Here is a 16,649-nt window from a genome sequence, read left to right as displayed (position 1 = left end):
CTCCAGTTTCCTGTCTTTTTATGATGTGCTTTCCTCTTTTGCAGTGGTGTCTGAGGGGGCGTTGTGTGTCCTTAGATGAGCTCAGCTTGTCTGTGGTGGTGCATGGCTCCTGGTCCAGCTGGTCGGAGTTCACCCCATGCTCACGGTCATGTGGCGGGGGAGTCACTCATCGCACACGAAAGTGCAATAACCCAAGGTATTAAAAGCAACTCATATAAGGAAACTTGTTCATCTTAGCCTATTTTAGTGCTACTTTAAGATTTCCTGTGTCATTTTTTTAGACCTGCTTTTGGAGGGAATGAATGTGAGGGCCCGGATATTGAAGCTGAACTTTGTCACCAGCAGGTAGGTTCTTGCTCATGTTTTGTTTACAATGGGCTTTTATATAGTCGGTCAGCACTGTTTACTCAGTGGATCATTGTACCTGGAATCATCCCACTTTGATTCATCTTTTTTGAGTAATGAGCAGTCAAAGTTTCACTAAGAAGCCTCCAGAAAGTAGGAGGATTGATGGATTGATGATGACCCAGAGACTCAGAGGCACAGAAGTCATTTAAAAGTTGGACCATGAGCTCGGGGCAAAGTCAGATAATCTCAAAATCAATTTTAGATAAAAGAAAAGTGTCCTGCACAGAATGCTTATATGGTGGCTGAAGGTATAGATGTGTCAGGAGCTACAAATATATCAGTACTTCTGTACTTTTGAAAATATTTCTGCAGCCATGCAAGAGCACCCAGCTGGATTTCATGGCAGAGCAGTGTTCCCAAACAGACCTCCAACCTCTCTACCTGCAACCAAACACTGCCTCCTTCTACACCTGGGCCCCTGCTGTAGGCTTTGCAAAAGGTAAGCTTTTAGAAAGCCTTTTTTTTCCACATATAAAGGGAAAAATCTAAAAACCTTCTCTCATCATAACCAGGGGATGAGCAGTGCAGACTGATGTGCCAGTCCGAAGGAGAAGACTTCATTGTGAGCCGAGGATCTCAGTTTGTGGACGGTACTCGCTGTGAGTCTGATGACCCGCCTCCGTTTGGCTCCACAGCTGCCTGTCTGAGAGGGAGATGTCAGGTAGAGATGACTCAGTGAGAGTGAGCATGGCAGAAAAAAGATGCATGCTTAGGCTTACACACTTTGTTCATTACTCTCAGACTAACACGTCTTCTGTTTGTCTCTGGTCAGCTGTTTGGCTGTGATGGTGTGCTGCTCTCAGGGAAAGTGAGGGATGTGTGTGGAGTGTGTGGAGGAGATGGATCAACCTGCAGTTTGACCTCGGCCTCCTACACTGGCGGACAAGCTAAAGGTAGAAAACAACTATAGATCATTATTCAGCAGATTCTATAGCAGCAAATACACTTTTTGGATTATCTATGACTTATTTAAAGCCCTTGTGAAGAGTTTTATCTGCCTATAAAACAGAATAGAATTAATAGTAATGTGTCCATATGAAGTACAAAAGCAAATAAGACCATCAGGAAGAGGAATCCTTAATTATATGTAGAAAACTGCACTTGATATTGTGTAGCTACTGATAAGTAAACTGCCATTGTCATTTTGTGGATGAATTTAATACATTAAGGGAGAATAAACTGTTTTATAAATGCTGACATCTTCCATTTTTGCTCTGCTGCACACATGCTTGAGTTGGAGTATGCAGCAAAGCATTCTGGGAGTACTGGCTGCACTGTAATTTTCTCCATAGTGGATATGAGATGGGGCATGGGCCATCAGGAGGCCAGAACAGCACAGGCAACAGAACCTCCCATCTCCGACCCGACCTGAAAAGGACTATGCTACCCACAATCTTAGAATGTCACATTGATGTCTCTGATTGGCAGAGTCAGCAGGCACTATGAAAATGTTTACAGAGGCTGCTACAAGTTGATGATCATTTTTACTACAGAGGACTTGAATGGAGAAGTTTACTTATGAAACCACAGCCTCTTGAGAGGTGGGTGGTCACTGTTGAGCTCTGTGGTGACAAAGCTAGCACCACATGTCACCTCCAGATCATCCCATAGAAGAATTCAAATGCTATAGCCAGGTTTCAACCTGAAGAAGGCAGTTCTATGCATAGTTCAGGCACAATATGTAGAAATTGTATGCTGAGATGTCAGGATTTAGACCCAGATTGATCAACAACGCTACCAAATAACCTCATATAAGGGTTTTTTACTGGAAATAAAGTCCTCCTGATGCACTCAGACAAGGTAATCCATACTGTGCCCAAGCACTCTTGAGCCTCAAAGTCCAGTTTGCTTGACTAGTGTAAGTGCTCCCTAAGGCATAGTACCTCCCTGGCCCTGGTACACCTGCAAGAGGTGGGCTTCGGCAAGGTTCAGTTGTTCTAGCATGTACACAAGGACAGCTGCACAGCATGGATATAACATATAAAGGCACTTAAAATATATTGTTTCCAGTGTTTTAGAATTGATTTTCTTAAACAGTTTGTTACAAAATGAATGATTAGTTTGATCAGTAAAAAAGTCTAAAACCCGGAATTCTGTATGTTATTCCCTCAATTATGTTACATTCCTTTCTGTTTCAGAGTACACCACCTTCCTCTCTCTGCCAGTGAACGCCACTCAGGTTCATATTGTCAACATGGCACCCCTCTTCACACACATGGGTGAGTGTCATCATTCCAGCTTCTAAATCAGAGTAAGCAGGGCTACATTTTGATGATGATGTGCCTGGGGTGCCTGGTCAGCTCTGCTGGCAGAGCATATTCAGCTGATACAGTCCTTGCTGCTTCAGGCGCAGGTTCCACTCTCAGCCTTAGCTCTTTGATAGATGTCTAGCTCCTGGTTCTCTCCCCACATTTCCTGTCTCTCTTCAGCTGTCCTATCATAAAAAGCAAAAAGGCAGAAAAAATCTTACAAATTTGTGTCCACAGCTGTAAAGGTTGGGGATCAGTACATTGTGTCTGGTATGGGCAGCATGGCACTGAATATGACCCATCCCTCCCCACTGGATGATAACCGCCTGGAGTATCACCTCCACCTCACCCCTGATCTTTTGCCTGAGATGGAGGAGCTGCTTCTGTCTGGGCCACTGCAGGAAGAGATACACGTACAGGTCAGACAGAGGACATTTTTGATGTGTGTGATTTCATGTCTGATTCAGAATTTGAACAAATTTTGTTCAGCTGAGGCCAAATAAATGAAAAACTAACTCTATATCTCTGAAGAAGACACAAAAAGAAATCCAGATTGGAAAAACGAATGCACATTTTTTACCTTTTACAGGTTTACCGCAAGTACGGTAAAGAATATGGAGAGAAAACAAATCCAAATATAAGCTATCAGTTCTACTCACCAGCCAGAATCAGTGACAGCAAACCTAAGGGCAAATGGGCTGTCATCACAACACCCTGCTCTGTTTCCTGTGGCTCAGGTAAGTAGCAAAACATAAAATAGTCCATGTGAATGTTCTAATTTCACAGGGTGATTTGCATCATAATCTTTGCTTTCTTGATGTTGGAGCAAATGCCTTGTATAAATAAGATTAAAAAAGGGAGCCATTTGTGTTGAAAAAATTGACTGTTTGGATAAAGCCTTTTCTAACCTATTTACAGTGTTTTTTTCCTCATACAAACATTGGAACTGTACATGCCAGATTGATTTTCCTCTCAAAAGTACCATCAGATGTCTACTGAATTAATTTAATAAATAATCATGCTTTAAAGACACAAAATAGAAAGAAACACAAATTGTTAAATAGAATTAGAAATATACATTGCATTCAGAAAGTATTAAGCCCCCCCTTCACTTTTTCAGTTTTGTTGTGTTGCAGCCTGATGCTACTATGGTTGAAACTCATATTTTCTTTCATTAATCCACAATGAGTACCCCATCATAACAAAATAAAAAAGGATTTTAGATATTTTTGCAAATTAATGTAAAGGAAAACAATGAAATATCACATCGACATAAGTATTTAGACTCTCTACTTACAACTTAGTTGAAGCATCTTTTGCAGCAATTACAGACATTCTCAGCCCCTAAGCCACTCCTGTGTTGTCTTGGTTGTGTGCTCATTGTCATGTTGGAAGGTGAACCTTAGGCCCAGTCTGAGGTCCTGAGTGCTGCTCAACAGGTTTTCATTGAGGATATCTCTTTACATCCAGTCTCCCAGTCCCTGCTGCTGTAAACACCCCCACAGCATGATGCTGCCACCACCATGTTTTACTGTTGGGATGGTATTGGGCAGGTGATGAGTAGCACCTGGTTTCCTCCACTCATAACAATCAGAACTGAGGCCAAACAGTTCAATCTTGGTTTCATCAGTCCAGAGAATCTTGTCTCTTACAGTCTGAGAGCCCTCCAGGTGCTTTTTTTTTTGCAAACTCCAAGCGGGCTTTCATTTGTTTCACTCTGAGAAGAGGCTTCTGTCTAACCACTCTGCCATAAAGCCCAGATCAGTGGAGGGCTGCAGTGATGGTTGTCCTTCTGGAACTTTGTCCCATCTCCACATAGGGTCTCTGGAGCTCAGATGGAGTGACCATTGGATTCTTGGTCACCCCTCTTACTTGGGCCCTCTCCCCCGATTTCTCAGTGTGGCCAGGTGACCAGCTCTTGGAAGAATCTCGGTTATGTTGAACTTCTTGCATTTAAGAATTATGGAGGCCACTTCCTTATTGGGACCTTCAGTACAGCAGAAAAGTTTTTGCAGCCTTCCCCAGATCTGTGCCTGTCAACAATCCTGTCTCTGAGCTCTGCAGGCAGTTCCTTTGACCTCATGGCTTGGTTTTTGCTCTGGTATGCATTGTCAGCTGTGAGGCCTTCTATAGAGAGGTGTGTGCCTTTCTGAATCGTGTCCAATCAATTTAATTTAGCACAGGTAGATGCCAATCAAGGTATAGAAAGATCTCAGCAAAGATCCAGAGAAATGGGAGGAACCTGAGCTGAATTCAAGAGATGCTGGGAGATCTTGGGAAATTCACTCATTTGAAACCGGAAATGTTGTTCTCAAGATACAGAGGTGGAGTCCTTAAAAAAACAACCAAATTGTGCTAGCTATCTAATGAAAACAAAGTAAAATTAAAATTTAAAGATGTTCATCTTTGTAGGGCTTTTTTAATTGAATCTTATTTGTGAAAGTATTTTTCTGTCTCCATAAATAAACACATTTTTGACAGGTGTGCAGAAGCATTTACATGTCTGTGTAGATGAACAGACAAACAATCATTTGGAGGAACAGAGTTGTGAATCCCCCCCTCCATCCTCTCTACCACCCACACCCTGTGAGCTCTCGCCCTGTCCCCCCAGGTAAGGTTCATACTGTTCTCTCCAGATGAACTGATGCACACAAGCAGCTCAGCACAAACTGGCACTCATGAATAATTCACTGTCTTACAGGTGGGAAACAGGGATGTTTGGGCCCTGCAGCGCCTCCTGTGGTGGAGGAGAGCGAGTGCGTCCTGTGGGGTGCGTTCAGGAACGAGGAGGTGAAGTGGTGATGGTTCCGGACTCTGAATGTACGACTGATGCTGCTCCAGATACTATTGAAAAATGTAACCTGCAACACTGTCCTGCCAGGTAAGATGTGATGTTATCTACAGACAAGCTCCTTCCTGCAATTTTTTACATCTACATTTAACATTCTTCTGTCTTTAGATTTCATACTGCTGACAATGATTCTACTTATCATTTTAATTTGGACCATCCTGTTGAGTCTCTCTGACTTTAAAAGCAGTTGTTTCTCACTTTTCAGGTCTCACTGGCACTTCACTATCACACATTACTTTCTAATTAAAACTCCTGACTTTGTTGACTTGTTTACAGGATTGATGCTCTAATACTCACTCACAAAATCAAAATTTGGAAAGATGTTTTAATTTTCGTGTGAACACACTTGGATAATTTTAATTATAATTCAAGGAAATCAACATAATACCCAGAAGGTCCATTAAAACTGTTATTAAAAAACACTCAGCTCTTATTTGTCATTTATGTGGGTTTATTCTGCCAAGTTCCTGTTTGCTTTTTATCGATAATTAATTTCTGTTTTTTCTTACATATTCATTTAGTTTGCTTTACATAAAATTTTCATTGAAAAAGCAGGCAAACATACACAAAACATAAAGAAACCTCATTAACAGTTTCTAGTTTTAGCTCATCAGCTTAATTTCTCCCTATTTCTTTGTCTACTTATGCCTCTGCTCTGGTGATAGCCGAGGCCTGAGGCATTATGTCTTTTGGTTGTCCATCCATCGGGTCAGTTCTCATGGACAGGACATCTCAAGAGCACTCTGTTGGATTTTCTTCACCTTTTGCACAAAAGTTCATCCCACCACAAGTATGAACTGATTAGATTTTGGGGTTCACAGGTTAAAGGGCCTCATGTTCAGCTTTTTTCAAGGACATTTCTATGAAAAGGATACCTTTAGAATTATTTGAGGGTTTGGCTTCAAATTCTTCGCACTTGTCCGCTATGACTCACAGATAAATCGTTTTAAATTCTTAGGTTATTAGTTAAAGGTTCAGGCCATTAGGCCTCATCTTATACCATGCTTGTGAATGTGAGGTATTTTTTTTTAACATTTCATAAATTTACACTTTGAATCAAGGATAACCGATGAGATTTCTTGGTCCTAGATCCCGATAAAAGAGCCTTAATTTCATACCTTAAGAGTAAATCCAATATCTTTGGACTGCTTTGTCTTTAAATTTTGCAGAAATATCCACTATGACTCAAGAATAACTGATTAGATTTTATAGGTTGTATGTCTAGGTAAAACTGCCTCATGTTCATCCCTTTACTGTGAATGCAAAATGAATGATTTGAAGGAATTCTTTTTCTCAAACGTGGTTCAAATGTCCACAATGACTCAGGGATGAACCAATTAGATTATTGCAGGTCATAACCCAAAAGTCAAAGGGCCTTATGTTCATCCCTTGCTTTGGAAGACTATATTTTATTTATGCTGTGAGACTTCAGATTTAGCAAAACTGTCCAACTTGACTATAAATTAATGGGGATAAATTAATTAGAAGGTCAATGTGCCCCATTTTAATCCCTTTCATTCTAGGTCATTCTTATGAACAGGGTGCCTTAAGAATGCTTGTCTGGCTTTAAACTTTGTTCAAGGTGCCTGGGCCACATGTTCATCCCTAGTTTGTTAATAGAGATCTTTAGACTACTTTGAAGGTCTTAGAGGATTTATGCTTTGAGGGATTTTTTTTCTTCAAACTTTTATAAAAATGTACACTTTGAGTTAAGAATACCCTTTTTAGATTTTGGAGGTCAAAGGTCGAGGCTAAAGAGTCTCATATTCAGCACAAGTGGCAACCTCCAGTCCTGGAAAATGAAGCCAATGCGGAAGTGCAAAGAACTGCAGTACAGCAAGTGTCCACTTGAGGCTGGCTGCAGAAACACTGGAAGTCCTGTCTGGACACCTGTTAAAACGCCAGTTTTTACACTACTAATTAAATTGGTTTACAGCCTGGTTAAAAAATAAACAAACTTGTCGCATTAGCTATTGTCTTCATGTGCCCTCACTGTACGGGGGGTTAATTTTTTTGTACCACAATGTTTAGATTATATTTAGGAAAAACCTCACTGCGCACTGATTGACGCACCTCATTTGATTGACAGATAGCATGACTGGCAGAAGCTATGTTTCTGTCAACCAGAATGCTAGCTAGCTAGCTAGCTGACAGGAAGTCACGCTTAGTGGGCAGGCTGTTAGGTTGATCCAAAGTTCGGTTGAGGCAGCGATTTCAATATGGAAGCGGATTGGTTTCAAGAGCTGTCTGTGTCCGCCTATTGTAAGCAGACGGCTGATGTCACACGGAGTTTGTCCAGTTCTCTCTGCAGTCTATAGTTCAGCCCTTGCTTGTGTGCATGATATCTTCAATGCTTTGAGGTACTGTCTTCAAATTTATCATTAGTTTCACTCAATTATAAATTATTATATTTTGAGAACAAGGGCCAAGCTCAAAAATCCTTCATGTTCATCCCTATGACTCAGTGATGAACTGATTCACTTTTAGAGGTCATAGCCCACACGTCGATGTCAAAGGGCCTCTTTCTTGTGAACATGATATTTCATTGATGGTGTAGAGGGATTTTATCTCAGACTCGTGATATTTGCATGGTATACTAGTATGTCCAGATATGTCCAGAGAAATATCTCTAGAAGGCTTTGAGCGACTGTCTTCAAATTTATCACAAATGTCTGCTATAGCTTAAGGATAACTTAATTATATCGCCGCCCCCACCCTTTGGAACTCAATCCCCCTCCATATCAGAAACTCTGACTCTCTGCTCACTTTCAAACAATCACTCAAAACTTACCTGTTTAACAATGCATACGACTCCTAACCATTCATGTTTTTCCTCCTGTCCCATTTGTGTTGTGTTTTTGTTTTCGTTTGTTCTGTAAAGCATCTTTGAGTTTCCTAGAAAAGCGCTATATTAGTCTGATGAATTATTATTATTATTATTATTAATAATTAGATTTTGAAGGTTCAAAGGTCAAGATCACCTTACCTCTGAAGGCCTTCTGAAGGATTTTAGGAATTTCCTTTTGTCAGACTTTGTACAGATGCCCAGCATTGACTCGAGGATGATCAGATTAGATTATTGATGGTGGGAAATCAAAAGGCTCATGTTCATTCCTTGCCTGTAACAGTTCTAGGAATCACAGAAAACACTTTGGCTTCAGAATACAAAGCTTCTGCACTGCTTCCCTCTATCCTATATCAGTTTTCTGTGATAACCTTTGTGTATGTTCTTACAGATGGCGTGTGTCAGAGCCCGGTGAATGCTCAGCAGTGTGTGGGCCAGGAGAAGCCAAGCGTGCCGTGTCTTGTGTGCGTCCAGAAGATGGTCAGGATGTTGAAGTGGATCAGAGCTTTTGTTCAAAGCTCATGAAACCATCTGAGTCTGTGCCCTGTGTGGTGGATGTTTGCCCAATAGGGTGGGAATCTAAGGGAGAGGTAAAGCAGAGCAGCTCTGAAATTTCGCTCTTATTTTAAGATGCGAATCACATCTGAACCAGCTTTTCTTTTACCAGGATCGGCCCATGCTGAAGTCTGGTTTGATTCCACACTCCAGTCAGCCTCCTGTTTACGTTTGGAGCCCTGTGATCAGCCAGTGCTCAAAGACCTGTGGCAACGGTAAGAAGAAAGATACACTAACCGCAACTTAAAAAAGACCCAGCACCCTCATCAGATAAGGTCAACCAAAGCCTGATGCTTATGTAGGAACCCTGCAGGTGTGGTTTTCCTGTGTGGAGCATCAGACCAGACTGGGTGTGCCTGACTTCCACTGTGATGCTTCATCAAAACCTCTACCTCATTCTGAGCCCTGCAGCACATCTCCCTGCCCTCCAGTGTGAGCTCAAAAACCTTAATATACAGCATATATGTATCATAAAGTGTAGTAAATCTTATGTTTTTTGTAACAACCAGGTGGCGCTCTAAGCAAGGAGTCTGCAGTGTAACATGTGGAGGAGGGGTGGCCAACAGGGTGCTGTACTGTGCTAAAGAAACAGAGGAGGAGGAGGAGGTGGTGGAGGATTCAGAGTGCAGTGACTCTGTCAAACCTGCAGCAGTGGTTTCATGTAACTTACACAGCTGTCCAGCAAGGTAATGCACACAAATATAATACACACTTGTACTCAAAAACACACACAAATGTCTGAAATCTATTCTTGCAAAGGAATAATGTTTTGAATGTCACTGTTGTCTCACCAGGTGGAAAGTATTCAGGACGTCACCCTGCTCTGTGTCCTGTGATCTGGGTGTCGCTCAGAGGACTGTGTCATGTGTCCAGTTCCTCCATGGCAGAGAGAGCGTGGTACCTGAGGAGAACTGCCATGCAGCAGTCAAACCAGCCACCACAGTACCCTGCCTGGTGCAGGTCTGCACCTTTAGGTGGGAGGTGAAACCCTGGAGCCAGGTATGATCACAAGAGATGAAAGAATAGCAAAGATTAGATTAGGGATCATACCATGAAGTGATGATGTCACTGTTGTTGCACCATGTAATATTATACCCATTATTGGAGTAGTAAATTTATACATTAAAACAGTAGAAATGTTGATTTCATGGGTTGGCTCTTATCAGTTATTTGCAACATTAGGACTGTTTATCACTCTTGGGGTAAATGACTTCTGAAAAACATTTTCAGTTGCTAAGGGGGTGCTGTAACGCCTCTGAGTTTAGAGGCTCAAAATAGCAGAAAAAAGGATGGGTATTATCTGTTAAGGAGATAACAGATTTATAACTTTGAAAATGCATTAAAAAATTGTAAAGAATTTTATACAGTGCCTATCAAAAAGTAGTCACCCCCTTGAATGATTTATTGATCCTATAAATCAATCATGGCCAATATAATTTGGCTTTTTTGCTTTTTTTTTACCCCAAAATTTACAAAACTACTCCCTTATGTAAAAGTGAAAACAGATGTCTACAAAGAGATGCCAATCAAATAAAACATATAAGGGTCTGCATTGCTTTGGCTGCAATCACAGCACCGAATCTGTGTAAATAGGTCTCAGTTAGGCTGAATGCTGCAGTTTTCCTCCATTCTTATTTGCAAAGCTGCTTGAGCTCTATCATGGGATTGTATTTTTTTATTTTATTTAACCTTTATTTAACCAGGAGAAAACCTCACTGAGATTAAAAAATCTCTTTTTCAAGAGTGTCCTGGCCAAGACAGCAGCAGGGAACAGAGTTTCAGACATACATAAAAACAGTCATACGACATAATACAAGATATACAGTCCATATGCAAAAAAAACTTCAAGAATTTAAGCAGCAGCTATTTACCAGAATCAGCCTGAATTAATCAAAGCATTTGCATCCAGATGTGTCTGCTTCCAAGTCTTTCAACCCTCTCTTAAAAGTGTCCGATGAGATCAGTTCATTGAGTTTCAACTCTTTTTGTAAATCATTCCAGGCTGAGGGACCAGCAAATTTAAATTCCTTTTTTCCCAGGTTAGTTCTGACCTTTGGGACATATGGAGATCAGTTGTTAACAGCCACAAATTCTCAATTGCAGAGATACTTAGCCTGTGGCTCTTTTGTGATGATTTGTGGCTCTTCTGTGTCTTCATTTGAAATATTTTTCACTCAGAATACCTTAAAAAGAGGTAAACTTTGACCTCAGAAATTATCAGTTGCAAGCTACATTAATTAGTTTGTTGCCCACTCTTGTTCAGCTGGCTTTAATTGTCAACCTTTATTTTTTTGTCTGTGTATTTCCATTGCCCTTATTTGTAATTTTTCCCCCTTTTTCTTGCCACTTAACTCTTAATCCCTTTTGTTGCTTATTAAGCTCGTTTTTGCCCTGAAACCTGGCACAAAAAATGCACTTTGCACAGTTTTGACCCATTTTTGCCACTTTTATCCTATTTTTGCCCCCCCCCCCCTTTTTTTTTACCAGTTTTTACCACTTTTATCCTGCTTTCTGCTATTTGCAATTTTTCCCCCTTTTTTCCCACCTCTCGCCCATTTAAGCTGCCTTTTGCCATTGAGGGCCACTTTTGTCCCGTTTTTGCTAGTCCTGCTGCTTTTTGCCCGTTTAAGTCATTTTTCACTCATTATCGATACATTTTTACAGCCTTTTGACCATTTTTGCCCCCTGTAACTCATTTTTTAGTCACCCATTATTCCTGCTTTTTCACCCCAGTTTTGCTGTTTTTAACAAGTTTTTGCAATTTTAGGCCTATTTTGCCCCTTTTCATCAAATTTTTGCTGCTTTTGGACCATTTTTGCCATGTAAACTTAGTTTTATTGCCACTTTAACTCATTTTCACTCCTTTTCACCACTTAGATTGTGGCTCTTGCAAAGTCATTTTTCAACAATTTGGCTCTTTGGTTGAGCAGGGTTAAGTAAGGCTGCTCTTTTGGATTGAGGTCTGAGCTTTGACTCAGCGACTCCAGAACATTCACTTGGTCAGTTTTTGTCACCTTTGCGGTATGCTTTGAGTCATTGTCTTGCTTGAAAATAAATCAAAGACTGTCCTCCAAGATTTTGCTATATTTTGCAACCTTCAACAGCTGCCAAGAATCCTCCCCATAGCATGATGCTGCCACCACCATGCATCACATTGGGAATGGTGTGTTTGTGGTGGTGTGCAGAATTGGTGTCTGCCAAACAGGCGTCCCGTCTGATGGGCATGAAGCACCATTTTTGTCTCATCAGAACTAAGAACTTTCTCTGTGAGGACAGCCTGATCTAGACAGATTTACACATATGCCTTATTCCTTCTATTTCTTGATGATGGATTTAACTGAACGCCGGGGTAAGTTCAGTGCCTTGGAAATGTTTTTGTATCCATCCCCTGACTTATACTTTCCAATAACCTTTTCTCTGAGTTTGCTTGGAGTGTTCTTTTTCTTCATGGTATAATTGTAGTCAGGAATACAGATTAACCAGTGAATGGACCTTACAGACACAGGTGTCTTTATACTACTACATAAACATTCATTACACTCAGGCGATCCCCATTTCACTAATTGGCTCCCCCCTGTTGAGTTGGGCAATTGGACAATCACTTTAAAGGGGTTAATATTTATGCAGTCACTTATTTTACATTACGAATTTTTCATTTGACACTACTTTCAAGAAATCTGTTTTCACTTTAACATTAAAGAGCTTTTTTTTGGTAACTTTTTTGGTAAAAAAAAAAAAAAAAAAAAAAAAAAAAAATATATATATATATATATATTGACCATGATTGATTTATGGAATAAATACAAGATACATACAAGGACAGGCAGTCCTTTTTTAACGAACAAAAAAGATATCCTCCTTCCTTTTACAGCCAAATGTGTCCCTCATTGTGAATATTCACAGTGAAAAATGTTTTACCAGCAGTTACAGGCTTTGGAAAATACGATGTGTAAGTAATAAATCTAGCTATTGACACTTTTTTTTGCCTTATGAGAACATAAAAAGGCATCCGTTTTAATCCCAGCCTGTTTCATAGCCAGTCCAAAACTCTTCACAGAGACTGAAATTATTTCCCCACCAGGGTGGTTTTGGATCTTAAAGCTTCATTTTCAGCAGTGTGCCAAATAAATGTAAAATTGTAAGAAAAAGCTTGTAACCAGCTGCTAATATGAATGTAATAATAGAAGAAAATACTTGCTGTGTACTCTTTAGTGTTCGGTACCTTGTGGGTATGGCATCCAGTCCAGAGCGGTATCCTGCATGGGCCCCTCAAACCCAGAGCCAATCAGCCCTCTATTCTGCATGCACATGCCCAAGCCCATCACCATCCAGGGCTGCTACATGGACACCTGTGGAGATGTGCGACCAACCCCAGATGTCACAACTGAAGGGCAAACTAAAGCAAAGGTTGATGTTTCAGAGGAAGTACAACTCTCTACTCCAAGTCCAACAGAGAACATCACACGAACCCTGACAACTGCCCCAACACCTAAACAGAGTGAGCTTAAATAAACTCAGACTACTTGGCTTTTCTCAGTAAGAGCTGGAGCTAAAGGATTAACATCACAGCATCTGTTTTTTTCCCAGGTTCATGTGGACAGCTGCTCCTGGAAGAATCAGGAACTGTGGATTTAAGGAATGTTAGCCTCCGCTGTATCGTGTCCATAGGTCGGCCCCTGGATGAGGTCATTCATATTAGAGTGGAGTCTGGCTCCTTGAATTGCAGGAGAAGTAGGTTGTAACAAATATGTATGACTGTGTTTTCATGACTATTGCATGTAGTAAACGTCTGCTTCTCTTTTGCATTTCTACAGAGGAGCATGTTGCATTTTTCGACCGACTGGCATTCGTGAAAAAGTGCGAGCAGGTAGCAGGAAGTGAACTGACCACCAGAACCAACGTACTGCTGGTGCGTCAAATTTCGCTCACCCCTGGGAGCGGAGTCATGTTCACTTACACCTCACGGAAAAACACAAAAAAGAGCCATCAGGGTGAGTAGAGTGAGAGAGGAGGCTGCACCGGCTTTTTTAGAGTCAATGCAAGTATGAGTGATGTGAGCTCATTGTTTGAGTGTGTTGCAACATAAAAGGCAAAAACTGAATCCAGAGAGATATGTGCAATGTTCTTAACAATTGCACTGCCTAATGCAATCCAGTAGAAGAGGCCTGCAATTAAATCAGGGAAGCTGAAACTATTTCAGAGCGATATATTGTGCTCTTTACTGCTGTGGTCTGCTAATATGGATCTGCCCGACTCCATCTGCTAAAACTATCATTAGTCTGATATCTATTATTAGGGCTTGAACACCGAAGGTGCAAGGACCTAATTGTTTTTGCTGAAAACGGAAAGTTTGCATGGACTTTTGAGGCCCTTAACATATTGAAAAAGTTATGAAACTTTGCAGGTGCATCCGATCTTGTGAAAAATTTGATATTTTCCTGGTTTGCAACATGCCAATTCAGAATTGCCTCATTAGCGCCCCCTAAAAGTTTTAAAAGTTAAGCCATCCTCCTTTGTCTTTGTCATAAATTAATGAAATTTTGTGGACAGATGCGTCTTGGGGAGATCTACAAGAAACCCAGTGGGACCATTCTTCTATCTCAAACAGGAAATCCGCCATTTTGAATAAGTTAGCAAAAATTGGGGTATTTTTGCCCTGTTACAGGGGTAGTATCTGGATTAACTCCTCTGAGGGATTTGATCCGATCAACTTGTACTTCGGCACAGAGGTAGATGAGACATGGATGAAGGAAAGTTAATCAGGACTTTCTCATTAGTCAAAAGGTGTGGCCATGGCGAGCACTCAAATTTGTGTATTTTTGGAAATACAGGAAGTTAGGTGTAACTCAGCCATGCATTGTCCAGTCTGACTCAAACTTCCTGGATTTATGGCAGGTCCATGTCTGCACACATTCATTTGGTTATAACTTTTTTCAGTCAAATCGCCACCTAGTGGTGACAGGGAGTGTCAAGGCTGATAGCACAAGCCGCTGTTTAAAGTCCTTTGAAGATATTTACATGAAATTTGTGTCAGGACAGCCTAGAAAAGTGGATTTATATCTGTACAAAATTCTGTAACTTTTCGTCAGAGCGCGAGGCCTCTACGGGGCGATATACAAAAAAGTCGCCTTTTTGTCTCGCCATCAGTTTTTGATCAGTCATAACTCTGATATACATCCTTGTATCTGAGACACATTTCATGTGCTCGATGACAGTCCCACCCAGAAGACATTCATATTTGAAATTTTGATAAATTGCACAGCGCCACCCTCTTGCAACATGAAGTTACTTCTCTTGGATTTTTGCGTCACGATTCCTCTACGGATGGACAAATCATGCTGAAATTTGCTCAGGCAGTTCCCAAGGAGTTTATCTTGCACATATTGGATGGTCAAAGATCTACATCTAAAGGCGTGGCCATGGTGATTTTTTGTTCGCCATGCGACAGGAAGTAGATTTTTCAAATGGTTATAAGACATGTAGAGCAATGAAACTTTTCTGTTTTTTTAAGATTTATTTTTGGGCCTTTTCATGCCTTTATTTGATAGAGGAAGGACAGTGGATAGACTCGGAAACAGGGAAGAGAGTGGGGAGAGACATGCGGTAAAGGGCCACAGGCTGGATTCGAAAATTTCCCTTTATTACAAGATTGGCCAAATCCTGCTGAAATTACACCAGGCACATCCCCCAATGTTGACCTTACTCAAATTTGAAGGTCAAGAGTCCTTACCTAAAACGATGTGGCCATGACAATTTTTCATTTGCCATGTAACAGGAAGTAGAATTATCTGATGTTTACAAAACTTGCAAAGCCATGAAACTTGGCACAGAAATACTCAGTAGTGTAATTCAGTAATTCAGCCCCTGCAGCAGGTTTAACCTAGGATTTTGAAACTTCTTGAGCTTATACATCATTTAAAGATCTAAAAAAAAGCCTCTTGGACCCATACCATGTAACAAATAGTAAGTCTGTCATTTTGATTTCTGTGGTTTAAAAGTAGCATGTTGCAGAGGTTACATTTTTCAAAATTCCTCTTGGGGCATTCATTCAAACACCTTCATGTTAAGTGTATAGTCAGAAGACATGCCATAGTTGAAAATTTCATTGAAACCTCCTGAAGTCAGGAGAAATAGTCATTGTTTTGTTCTGGACGATCAGAGAAAGACAAAAAGTCACGAAATGCATCAAAATGAGCAGTGCCTCAAGCCCAAATAACGCCTTTACATGACCCACTTGAAATCAGCTGAAGAGAAGCACATGAAATCATTTTAGAGTGTCTTTTTTCCTCACTCTCTCTGAGTGGTAGCTGTCAATCTAGCACCATGGACAGCGTCACATCTACACAGGCATTCTTGCAGTAGTCCCTATCTGCAGGCTCACAGGCAGCAGTTTCAGGACCGCAGGTTCAGGACCCTTGAACTATGATCGGGGTCTACCACTTTACATATTTAAATGGTTGCTTTAGGGTTTTGCTGTAGCATCCCTGACTTTAAGGGTCTAGTAGCACCTCTTACATAATGTGTCTTATCTTTTTAGAATTTTACATGATGAATCCTGTCCTGACAGCTTCCACATATGAATATAGTCCTTTGTCATCCTGCAACCTTCTGTTAGAGGGGAGTAATAACTCATACACAAACTGCTCTGTGCCCCTTTTTTCTCACTTAATGCATTCCTGGGATGATCTACATCTCTGCTGTGCTGAAACACACTGTCCGGGTTTGCCAACACCCCACTATT

General features: G+C 40.8%; 1 protein-coding gene across 2 annotated transcripts in view; it reads left to right on the top strand.

Annotated features, from left to right (window-relative positions):
* Nucleotides 1-16,649, top strand: part of adamts13 (ADAM metallopeptidase with thrombospondin type 1 motif, 13) — a 30,796-nt gene that overhangs the window by 11,878 nt on the left and 2,269 nt on the right. For both annotated transcript variants that reach the window (XM_041787291.1, XM_041787292.1), the window contains exons 10-27: nt 45-196; nt 282-345; nt 721-847; nt 921-1,069; nt 1,181-1,301; nt 2,547-2,627; nt 2,895-3,076; nt 3,247-3,394; nt 5,139-5,268; nt 5,359-5,538; nt 8,745-8,943; nt 9,021-9,123; nt 9,211-9,340; nt 9,418-9,594; nt 9,703-9,907; nt 13,121-13,406; nt 13,496-13,639; nt 13,723-13,899. In XM_041787291.1, the coding sequence (XP_041643225.1) occupies nt 45-196; nt 282-345; nt 721-847; nt 921-1,069; nt 1,181-1,301; nt 2,547-2,627; nt 2,895-3,076; nt 3,247-3,394; nt 5,139-5,268; nt 5,359-5,538; nt 8,745-8,943; nt 9,021-9,123; nt 9,211-9,340; nt 9,418-9,594; nt 9,703-9,907; nt 13,121-13,406; nt 13,496-13,639; nt 13,723-13,899 (2,755 nt within the window). The remainder of the gene's footprint in view (nt 1-44; nt 197-281; nt 346-720; nt 848-920; nt 1,070-1,180; nt 1,302-2,546; nt 2,628-2,894; nt 3,077-3,246; nt 3,395-5,138; nt 5,269-5,358; nt 5,539-8,744; nt 8,944-9,020; nt 9,124-9,210; nt 9,341-9,417; nt 9,595-9,702; nt 9,908-13,120; nt 13,407-13,495; nt 13,640-13,722; nt 13,900-16,649) is intronic.

Source organism: Cheilinus undulatus, linkage group 5 (assembly GCF_018320785.1).
Source record: "Cheilinus undulatus linkage group 5, ASM1832078v1, whole genome shotgun sequence".
Classification (NCBI taxonomy): Eukaryota; Metazoa; Chordata; class Actinopteri; order Labriformes; family Labridae; genus Cheilinus; species Cheilinus undulatus.
Note: the sequence above shows the minus strand (reverse complement) of the source record. Positions and strands in the feature narration are given on the sequence as shown.